Source organism: Bombus fervidus, chromosome 2 (genome assembly GCF_041682495.2).
Source record: "Bombus fervidus isolate BK054 chromosome 2, iyBomFerv1, whole genome shotgun sequence".
NCBI lineage: Eukaryota > Metazoa > Arthropoda > Insecta > Hymenoptera > Apidae > Bombus > Bombus fervidus.
In genome coordinates this window covers 16,747,913-16,760,329 of record NC_091518.1, presented here as the reverse complement: position 1 = coordinate 16,760,329, position 12,417 = coordinate 16,747,913, and the positions used below count along the sequence as shown (strand labels likewise).

At 37.1% G+C, this 12,417-nt stretch overlaps 1 protein-coding gene across 1 annotated transcript in view; it reads left to right on the top strand.

Moving 5' to 3' along the window:
* Window positions 1–9,737, top strand: part of LOC139992339 (uncharacterized) — a 74,687-nt gene extending 64,950 nt beyond the window's left edge. Inside the window, exons 5-6 of the mRNA XM_072013103.1 lie at window positions 4,244–4,358; window positions 5,275–9,737. Coding sequence (XP_071869204.1) covers window positions 4,244–4,358; window positions 5,275–5,394 — 235 coding nt within the window. The 3' untranslated portion in view covers window positions 5,395–9,737. The remainder of the gene's footprint in view (window positions 1–4,243; window positions 4,359–5,274) is intronic.
* The last annotated feature ends 2,680 nt before the right edge of the window (window positions 9,738–12,417 follow it).

The following is a 12,417-nucleotide window of genomic DNA, read 5'->3' as shown; positions in this document are numbered from 1 at the left end:
TATTTTCTTCCATGTTTTTTCTCTTTTTTTTTTTACATCTCTTGATATTCCTGCGTTTTTCATTGCGGTTATTCCGAATAACAACAGGAAGAATTTTTTAAATCGCTGTTCAATTATTAACTTTTCCGCATTTTTCAGGTTATTTCCCATCGAATTGTATTTTTTATCGCTAGAAAATTGTTTAAGTACGAAGAAAATAAGAAAAAATTGTTACTGATAATAAGATAATTTTTATCTCAGTTTCCTATAGGTAATATCTTTCATTTTTTTAATGCATTCAATTGTTCTCTTGCATTATGCTAGATATTTTCTTATCATGATGATGACGATGAAGAAGAAACAGGTATTTCATAAAATTGAATGTATAATATGTATAATGGCAACTCTTTTCTCCGAACAGAAGATTAAGAAATTTTTGTTATTAACATGGAACAGAAAAGTGCGATTTTGAATATTTTATATTTTTCGTATATTGCGAACCAGCGCTTCTCTAGATTAAAGCTTTAATCTCGTCGAACCAAAGTGCGTATATGCACAAGCTTTTTTCTTTCCTTTTTTTGAATCCTTTTTTTTTTATGTAAATCGATTAGACGCGTTCAAAATAACTTTATGCAGTAACTGTGTATCTCATCTGTACGTATATCGAAACGAGTTATTTCGATAATCCCGCGATATTTAAATTCGTTAAAATGCACGAGTTATTTAAAATTTCTTCAATGGATACAGTCGATTCGATTTTTAAGCAGTGTGCGTATATTGTTATACTTTTTTTTTAATGTCCGCAATGTACGTACGTAACGATACTAAAAGAATCTACAAGTAAGAAATATTTTCTATAGAAAAATTTATCAAGAAAAGTAAGAGCAAAGTCTCAGAAATAATTCCTCCGTGAAACTTTGTTTCATATAGTATTTTTGAACAATGGAATTCAGAAGCTGTTCAATCTGTTGTTGTTTTGATTAACGACAGACGGCTAGTATTCCGGAACTCTGATAGGAAGTTTTATTCCAAAAGATGGTGGAATTACGCGTGTCTCATTTTGACGTCGATTTATGGCACCGCGGACAACTGATGTATTGTACTAACAGCGCGTAAATCCATCTTCGAATCAGTCTATTCTTTGTCATTTGCCGAAACTTTTTCCCCTTTAGTCTCGAATTTCAATACAAAGTTAGACATTCTGTACTGAAATCATAAATAACGACTTGCCCAATTTTCCGTATCTTTTTCATAATGTACAATAGCGACAACATATACAATAGGATACATAGTACTCCACAATTAATGTTCTTTTGTGAAAACGCGAGATTTTGCGCAGTTTCATCGATGTTCTGTAGGGAAGCAAGGGGTTTGAACGTCGCCGTTGAAATACGAGGAAAAAAAGTTCGGCGAACCTATAGTCGAAATCGTATAAATACGTTTAATTAAAATCCCGGATACGCTTCCATGGATTTTTCCGCCGATGATATTTTCACATGCGATATTTTCCACCGCATTATGGGCTTCACGCACCAATACTCTCGTACTGTGAAAAATTGGCAGACTGTGTTTCTTCAATATTACACGGAGATACGATGAATTTTTAATAAATAGTTTTAGTTTCAAAGAAATTGATTCAGAGTGTTTCTTATAGAAATGCCTGAGGTGCGAGTCTATGAATTAATTTTCATTTGCAATATTGTGCCAGCAAATCGTTAAATATGAAATGTATTCAGTTTCAAGAAACTACGTACATATTAAATTCATGCTGTCAATTTGTTTGAACATACATACATATTACATTCGTATTTTTATATTCATAGTTTTCGAAAGAAACGTACGTAGATAGATACATATCACATTAGTTGTTTCATGTTCATTCTGTTTTTGCATTGGAATCGTTAGCTCCTCTATCTCTAGTTCTTGGCAATCAATGCAACTGCTTTTATATACGAAATATTATACTGCACATTTGTGCTATGCAACGTTATGGACACAAAGCGTTATTCTGGATACTTGCTATTGATATCAGGCGAAATGAAATTTTTAAATCCAATTAAGAAGAAAGGAAAAATTATGTTACTATAATTTCGAAGCGTCTATTGATTTTTCACATGACTTAAAAAAAATAAAAAAGGAAAGAATTGTCAAAGAAATTATAATGGCCAATTCGTGATTTCTTATAAATATCGTAGCATTTTATGGCAGTATATATTCTTAATTGCTCTAACAGGAATAAAAATAGATCAATCCATTAATAGTTCTGATGTCAACCAAATATTCCATAGATCCAATAAATAAAGAATAATGTATTCCACACATTACTAAATGTATACAGCACTAAAATATGGTATATGCAATTAGGTTAATTCATTAGAATTTACAAAGTAGGAAAATAAATTCCTGCTCTTGAATCGTATCACTCAGCGTATAAATCCTACGTTACTAGCACAATTTTATTTGAATGAAATTCAACACGATTTCAATGTTAAATTCGACTATAGTCTACGACATGCAGTTAAGTTAACTCTGAATATTTATGTTCCAATTTCGCTCGCGTTTCAGTAAACACAAATTCGTAGCGTATCGAGAAAATTTTAATATAAAATTTGAAACAAGAAATCACGCGGATTGACGAACATTTTTTGGCATTGGCTTCGCTCGTAAGAAGTCGTTCAACGATAGAAAAACGCAAACGAATGGAAAATAAAGAATATGTGGTTATAATCTTTAATTTAAAAACCTAAAGTAAAAGATTACTTTTCTTGAGTCCGCTTTATAAGCTAATATAGGCTGTTAATATCTAATTTTGTTACTAATTATAGAAACATTTCTCAAACAAATTTTGTAGAACGAAATTTTCAAATGACAAAAGTTGATTTGGCTTTGGAAATAGAGCAGCCGCGTGCAATTTGTTTTATCGTCAAGAATCGTAACCACGATACGTTTCAATCGAGGCGCATTCGTCTCAGGATGTAATATAATTTGCATTTCGTTGCGCTTTTTCAGCCGTTGCGCCGGGAAATTGAAAGAAAAACAAGATTGGCTGCGTTGACAGGAAAGAGACGGGCGTCAAAGAAACTCCGACGTCGAGAGATCTCTCGATTCACGCTTCGCCTTTCGAGTTTTAATATCCGGAACGCTCGCGTGTATCTTATCTTTAGAGCTTGCCGCTTAGAAGCGAGGATATAATTTGCCAAATGCGTGCTTCATAAAATTATCCCAGCTGTTAATGTCTTGATAGCTTGTTGACAATTTGAAACTCCTGTATTACAAATTGAATAGATAGTATGTTATCTTCCTTGAACTATTTTTAAACCGTGAAATCGTAACATTACGGTGCTGTGTTTTACATACGTAGATAATTTCAAAACGTTAACAAATCTTTATGTATAAACTGATCGCCTTAGCTTCCAACGAATAACGTATGTGCTATTTTCTAGATTGAAAACTTGTTCAGATTTTAACGCAAAATATTTCACTACTACTTTGACGTTCTCTATTGTGATTTTTTATTATTTTAAATTTTTTATTATTGTACTATATTTTGTACCGATTAGAACAAATGAACATCTATTGATATGAAGTTTAGAGAATGGAACGGATAGTGTACTAATTTCCAATTAACATTATATAGAATTAGATTAATTAATTTTTCGTTATAAATTTCACTAGCTCGCCGTTTGATTTGACCTTAAAAATCACATTTTTATCTATAATTACATAACTCTTTTGCCTTGTTGCTTTCAAACTGGTATTTTCATAAGATAAAGTTAACTATTGATCAGACGAAACGTTCATTCGTCTCAAGATAGAGAATTGATATTGAATTTCGTGTCAGTCTTCATAATAATGTGAAATTAACATTGTAGGAACGATTAAATTGCTTCATTTTTGAAGATTTTCAGCGAAGTCTTGCGATCTAATTCGTAATTATCAATTAAAACTGGAACGTTCAAGCGCATACACGTGGACATCGTAAATCAACTACAAGACTAACAACTAAATCAAACGATGATCTTAAAGAGAATTGCTACTGACGAAACTTATCTTCAAACAAATTCGCGACAATTATCTGCAAAGTAAAAATTTATGTAAAGACGTATTCGTGTTTTAGCGTGGAAGATTTCGAGAGATCCTTCTTGCGAATAAACGTTTCAGCTTTGCAGGCTTTAACGTAAACGCGTAAAAGCATCGAGTGAGAAGTAGAACTACGAAGTTGTGGATAATCGACAGGACTAAAAATGGGATACGTCTGTTGCAGTGGCTTCAGGGAATTTTTGGAATGCTCGCATCATACGATTCGTCGGCAATGTGGCTATGACACAGCTCAATTTGCAAAGGGGTTCCTCGACAGAATGTCGATCTCACTTCTCAAGGTAAATATTTGCCACTTTTGCCTCGGGAGAAACTGTTGTCGCCACAACGAGGCACGTCCGGTCGTGTAAAGCTGTAGCTTCCGCGAAGTTACTTAAAATATGTATCTACTGGCTTAATATACAGTGCAAAGTACTTACACGGACCTGTATATCGTTGGGAGACGATGTTATATCCTGATGAAAATTTTACTTTCATCGAAGATACGAACGAATTTTTTATTTTCATTATTCTTTAAGATTTTTATCGCCCTTTTAAAATTTTGTTTGCATGTTGTGTACAATATAATTGGATCTAGAATTCACCAAGAAGATCAGTGAATACATTTTTTTTGGCTATTAAATTAATATTTTCAACCTTTTGTTCGATACTCGAAGAGAATTAACAACGGCAGAATAGAATAGAGTGTGAAAATCGATGCGTAAATTCTCCATTTGATCTTCTGATAAAACAAATCGGGTGGCTTTTTCTTATCGAAGGTGGTGAAATAAAATAATTTATTTTCTTACACCCGTACTTGCAATTAATTTCTTATTTATCCATCAATATCAATTTTTAATTTGCCACAGTTCTCTTATGTCAGTGTCTCTTACTGCCAATGTTTACTTCGTCAACGATGTTAAAAAACTGCATGATCCAATACAGGCATATTAAATCAATCCTTAAACGGTGTAAGCTGAATCAGTCCTTGTGCAAGTACAAATATTTCACGTTCATATCGTTTTCTAAGATATACATTCACATATTGTGTAAGCTATCGTATTGCGTCAAATTTAACAGTTTCTTAGTCCATGCAATTTATCTAGTAACGTGAGTTACCGATGATCATCGTCACATGTCAACCGGTTGACGTTTCCAATCCACTAGCGATCTTTCCATAACGCTATTAACCTGTACGCGATTTTCGGATGATTTCAGGATCATTGTGCGCCGTATACGGAGAAGGAGTGCTGGATCGGTAGCGGCGCTACTAGCGTGTACAAAGTGCAGACACTAGTGTTGGTCGTTTTGGCGGTGCTAGCAAGGTACTTCACGTAAGCGATTAGGCGGCACTCGTAGCCAGAAAAAGGGGACGATTTCCGTGCATCACGAGCGTCGTGCTGAAACCGGGGCCCCCGTTCGTTCTCCGCTTCAGATTCGCCAGAATATTTTTTTATTTTCCGACGAGCAACCAAGAAGAGGTAAAAAAAGGAGGCACGCGCACGCGAGCAACGAGTGGGTCGAGAGTATTAAGAGAGGCAGCGCGAAGGAGAAAAAGGAAAAAGGTAACGAAGACAAAGGGGAAGGATGTGGAGAAAGGAAAAAGGAAGGAGACGCAGGACGAGAAAAAGTTAAGGAAAGGGAATAAACCGGCTGGACACGATCAAAGAGAGGCAGGAAGAAAGTTCTCTCGCCACGTTCTCCGCACGCGAACTTCCTCGCCGCGCTCGTGCGGCAACCGTTTCTCTTTGACGGGAAACGCTCGTGGAAAACAAAGAAGAGAACGTGCTTTCGGACACTGCGACGGACTTAATCATGCAATCAGAAGGCACGTGCGCCAAGGTGGACGTGTTCCATCGTGCTGTCACCATTGCTCTACTATTCATAGTGCTTCGATGCTCGAGAATCGAATACACGAGCTGGATCGGTTCAAGATCGGATGCTGAATATAGACGCGCCATATCTTGATTACGTTTTAAGTTTTTATTTGTCAAATAGCTGCTCTATTCGAGTATTGCCTCGCGTGTCGTACTAAAGGAGAGAACAGAAAGCGAGAAGGTGACGTAATTTAATAAGGGAATACAGATGAAAACGAAAGAAATTTACGAGAGACCATTAGAAGATGTCGATATGACACGTTGAATCCTATTTCAAGCTTTGCTATGGAACAGCAGTGGGAAGGAGGAAATGAAAATTACAATCGTGACACACGAAAGATTCGATTCTTTGAAAATGTGGTCATCGAGTGTTTAAACTTAGATGGACGATACGTAAAAGCACTGATATTCGCCTGCTTAGCGCGAATAAGCCTTTAGAACTAAAAATGAAACCATTTTCTCATAGCGACGAACTGTATAAAGAAAAGGGGAATCAGACGTGGAACGCATCTGTTGGCGATAAACGTAACTCCGACTAGTCAACATTTGCCATATCTGCTTTCGAAGCGCACGCATCTTGAAAGAAACGAGTATATTCTAGATCTTTCTAACGAATACTAGATGTGATTGCTTGGAGTAAGAACGGCTTGAAGGTTCGCACCGAGGATCGGATACCTCAAAAGAACTGCAATTTCACGAGCAGCTTGATGAAGCTGTGGGAAATCAAGCAGAAATGTTCGAGCAAAAAGAGTGTGGTCCTTCGGTCCATCGAAAGACCGGTATAGTCATTCGGATCTAACGTTTGTTTGAAATCTGATAATTTTTATTGCAAAATATGATTCAAAGAATCTCGCATTCATTTGCCTATATCTCAATAAATCGTTAATCGATACAGATACGAGAGCAAATTAAGCTAGAAATTTTACCAACAAACGTTCAACTTTACATCAAGAAACGGACGAATAAATAGACTCGAGAGAGTGAAATCACAGGTTTCTATGGGTTCAAACATCTCCGAGATTAAAACCTACGGTACTTTCGTCGCGAATAGCAGATAATAATACAATACCTACTCTCGCTGTTGGATTTACTGGGAGCGTCGTTGCAGCGAAACGAGGAACAAGTATTCGAGAAATAGCATCCTTGTCCCTGCGTTCGGGTCGGCTGCCATGGGACACAGAGGCGTCGGAGAAAATCGACAAACGAAGCTGGTATCGCTACAACAGGCGCTTCGTCTTGTCTCGCGAGAAGCCCTTGTTGCAACGAGCGTCTCGTGTACAGTGCAAGGCAAACGTTCGAGAAACGAGGTGAATTGTTGGTCATTGAAAGGGATGACGAAAATGAAGAAAAGTGAAAAGGAAGATGAAGGAAAGAGGAGGGAGGAAAGCGTGTCTTCGTTCAGCGCATAGAAAGACGAAAAATAGCGCAGCAGCTTGTGAAAAGAGATTGAAGGAGGACGGGAAGAAAAGAGGCGACGAATCGTGAGCTGATGAAAATGTGACTCGTTTTGGTTCTCGAAACGCGATTTCGAATAGTTAGAAGCAGTTTCGAATGGCTGAACGTGACAGCGGCGATCACACTGTCTGGTATCTCGGCTGCAGACGATGCGACATTTTTCATCGGTGCGACCTCGGCGAAATGCTGGCGGAACTGTGCTGTTTCAGATGCAGAACGTTCTCTAGTTGCTCGATTGCTTATGCAGTCGACACGCCGCGGGTGGCGTAATCGAAAGGCGGAAAGTGACAAGGAACTGATAGTCTGCAATTGCGTGCGGAACTATTTCTATGGAGATATTGCGGATAGATTTCCAAGGAGAACCTCGCGTCCTAGAAATATCAGTAGAAGTACCAGCTGCTATTAATATGAAACCTCCGAAGAAGTAGTTGTATTTCGGCAGATCCTCACCTCCTTTCGATTATTCCCACTTTGAGGCTACTGATTCTTGTCTTTTATCAGACGATTTCTAAGATCCGTTTAAACGCTTGTTCTTCGCATATTCTTTTGATGCTTCAAGATCGATCAGCAAAAGACAGTAAAGATATCGGACAGTCCATGAACAATTGACAAGATCGTATTGCCGTTAGTGCCGTTTGTAGAATCTGTTTAACTTCAAGACGAAGAAAATTCATCATAATAAATTGGCATTATTTTGCCTTACTGGGAGATAGTTATCATCGATGTTCCTCTCGGACGCCTCTGATTTTATAGTTGGTACAGAAAATATCCTGAAGGACCGTTGTGTCGATACGAACTATCGTTATTCCCTATGCACCCGATCGAGGAGTGTATCGTGGGTCGTAAGTGAAGTGGAAAGGAAGAGGAAGAAAGCAGCGACGAAGCCTTTCAATGGCTGGAAGAGGACGCTGTTCTTCCACTACGTGCTTCGGCTATCGCTGTAAACAGGGGTAGATAGCGAGCCAACTGTTCGAGGGGTCGATTCTCGTGCTGAAAGGGAATTACTTCCAACGTGGTGGCTCAGCACAAGTCTCACCGGGGGATCTTAGAGTGTTCGAATCGACTTGACGAGCTTTTGCCTACCTACTGACCGTATTTTTTACTGCTGACCATATTTCACTCTAGAAAACACTGTGTTAATTCTGTTGCTTAAGAAAAGAACGTGCAACGATAAGGAGGAATTAATTATTGAAGAATTTATTATTCGATGTTTATGTGCTAACAAGTTGTGTATTAGTGATACAATATTGTGGAAAATCACTGCCTTGATCACTTAGTAGCGCTGATTTTTATTAAAAGGTATCGTTACGACAATATGTTAAACGGGAGATCCGAAATGAAAAGATGCTTCTTTTGTATTAAGAATCGATTAAACATAGACAATCACAGTTCATGGGTACTTACAAGTATAATTTGCTGTTGTGTCAATGAAGAAGAAGAAGAAGAGCAGTGGAAAACCAACATTGTGACTTATAACAATATGTGTTACACGTTTGAATATAACACGGGCCTATACATTGAATCTCTGTTCAGAAAGGTTAACAATATTACCGAGCCTGTGACTGATTCTCAAGTACATCAAATTCTACCCACTGACGCTTTAAAAATTTTCACTTGTAGAATTTACGTAATGCTACGATCACTGCCCACATTGAATCCAGGATAATCCAGCAAAATAGACGAATCATAAAAAGAAAACGAAGCCGATCGAGAAACAAAAAAACGTGATTAATTTCCGCATATCGTACAATAAATTGTTGTTACTTCTTGCAATTCTTTTATATCTGCCACTACGATCAAGCTTAAGAAGAAGAAGAAGAAGAAGAAGAGAAGAAAAGGAAGAGACTGAAACGTTTCTTACAGAGCGGATTGTGGGTCAGTTGCTTTAAAGCCACTTTGTCATTCGCCATATTCCTTCTTGGCGAGAGAGAAGGAGAGAAACGGTTGACAAGATAGGCGAGAGGTAGAGGAGCAATAAATGATCAGATCGATTTCGCTGTATCGAGCGATATTATATGGCTTCGATGAAAAATAGATGGTTGAAAAAGGCGGCGCAGGTGTATCGGACAACTGTATGACATTGTCTTTCCACATTAAAGATCCGTTTAAAACGGTCCTCTCTCGAGAACGAGTCGTATGATCGTAAAACACAGAGAATACGTTTCCCGAGAGAATTGTTTAACTTAATTTCGAATAACGTGTCTTCTACTGTCTGAAACTTGAACGTAGAGAAGACACGTAGCTCTGTTCTGTATCAATCATACGACGTTTTAAATCTAAAACACGGAAGAAGAGAAAAAGCGATGAAATCGTTCAAAATTATACGCTGCTGCGATCCATGGAAATTAATGCAAGCGGCAAAAAGAGAAACGAGATCTCGCCGATTCGAGAAGGAAAATTATCACTCTTCTGCAAATTTCCTCGTCAACGATGAGGAAGCAGCGAATATATAGTATGTACGCAGAATGTACTGAATGATTGGGAAAGGCCGGACACGAACGTGGTGTAATGGAAAAGAGGAGAAGAAATGGATCGGGTGTCAGCTGCTTCGACCAGGTCTGATTTTCGTGCACGTACCATTTCCCTAGTTCCACTCGAAACGCGCTCTAAATAGCAAGCGAAACGCGCTCTAAATAGCAAGCGAAACGCGGACTCGAGAAAAATCACTTTCATCGTCGCACGCGACACGTGACCAAGTCCACGGAAAAATCACGGACGAACGAGAATTCCGCTCTTTTGCTACGTGTCGTTTCTATCTTAAACGGGTCTTAAACCGGGAACGTGGTTACAGTTTGGAAAACGTTCGCGATAGATAACCGTGTACGTGTATTATACCAGACGATTTCTTGCCTATTTCGAACGAAATATCGATCGAGTATCATTTCGATAATCGTTTAGAGCATCCTGTTCATGGAAAGGTTCCGTAGTATAAAATGGGGAAATTGATCCTTTCTGAAACTTTTATTTCGCAATCGTTTTTTCTATACATTGAGAATTAATTCGAATTAATTTTTGAAAACAGCCGATGATTAATTTTTTGTCAGATTCAAAACATAGAATGAAAGTACGTATATCGTGACGTAGATAATTAATTATGCAAACTGATATTTACATTCGAAGTAAATAAGTGGTAAAATTGTTTGACAAATCCTTTCCATAGTCGAAATTTATACGTGTCTGACAGTTACAATGGTTATTAATGGTTTTATATGTCAAATTAAATGATTGAATTTATCGCATAAGCAATTTAAATGAAAATAAGGTAAAAACAAAAGAATTTTTAGTCATTTTTAGTCATCCATGATCTAAGAAAGTCTATACTGGATTAACAAAAGGTAGAAGTTATCCATTCTCTGGAAGATTTTTAATTATTCAGCTAAACTGGTGGATTTATTTTGACTTGCAAAAGAGACCAATTAAGACAGTTTACGGAACAACACCAATCCTATACGTATAATTATAGTGTTCAAGATTTCTTCTGTTTCAATATTAGAAAGTAAAGGTAGTTCGTTATATTGATTAAAATCGAAATAATGGTTCTTCGCTTCACATATGATACTTTTCTAAACTATCCCTGATATTTTTCTAGTTGTCGTGCACAATTTTTGAATATAAGCGGAAAAAATGAAAAATAGAATCAACTTACTATCATTGTTGGCAACTGTGCTCTTGTCGCGTAAGAATTCAACAAGTGAAACAAAAAAAAAATGTCGATCTCCAAACAGAAGATCGAGTTCTTTATTTCCATTCAATTTATACAATAATTAAATGATAAACCTTTTATAGTATTTGCGGTTCGCAACGATAGACTTTTAATATTCAGGCTGGTTCGGACTTATTCAGACTGACTTGGATGATTTTGGCAGGAGTATTTATATTCTTTATTCGTTGCAGTGGGAAAAGATTTTGGTCGTACTTATTATATATTTCTGAGAACGGGTAGAGTGACCGAATGCTGCCCAGACGGTCGCTTGTGATAAGGCGCTTGGAATTTACTATCTTATCGCATAATTAGTCGAATTTCGCCTGTGACACTCTCAACGTTCACATTTCCGTGACACTGGTTACACGAATTGAATTCGATAGAAACCGGATTCCAGGTTCCGTCTCTTGCATCTCGCAGAGACATAGCTGATGCGTGTAATTTATGCATGCTTCCATCACGGTAAGCCTTGTGACGTATCTTGCAACGCGTGACAAATAGATCGTTGCCTTTGAAGCCAACATTGTTGATCCAACGACTCAACGTGAACTCAAATCCAAAGTCACTCAGACGAATTGAGTAACGATAGAACCTGGTACAGGAATCCTATGTGCGACTTATCCTGTTAGTATGAACCGTACGATATCTGTTAAACGTCTTATGTATATCTCATAATCTAATTTGCTTAAAGCTTTCGCTATTATGCAGGATCATTATCGCTCTTTATGAAATGACCTCCCTTGTGTTACGCGCACGATCCTCGCACGGTTGTTCGCCGCACGATCTTTATATTTCTATCGAAAATGATAGAAAATGTTCGAGTTCAAAATATAATTATCTAGTCCTTTGAATAATTAAAAATTATGAACATGAACATTGTCGATGAATGATATAAGATTCACTATAAACAATTGCGACGAGAATACGGACGTATGTCCGTATGCGTCAATGCTATTTAAAGAATGAAATTTAGTGTATTTTATTCGCAAAATATAAACTATTAAGATTTTAAGGTAAATGAAATTTTTAGAAAAAAATTATTTCGCGGCTAATTAGATAATTTAACATGTAAATAGGTATTGGCATTTATAGCGAAAGAGTTAATATCAAAATGTTTAGAACACTTCTTTCGTAGGTCAACAAGCAGGCTTTTAAAAAAAATCCGTCACTTTAATGTTGAACATGGTAATTTAATAGTTTGCGATGAAACTTAATTTTTCATAATTCTTCAGAAAGTTCACAGCCGAAACGTTGCTTTCTTTCTTTGCTACGTCAGTAGAAACGACTTGCTCGTTCCTTCGTCCAGGATAATTCGACTTGTTATTG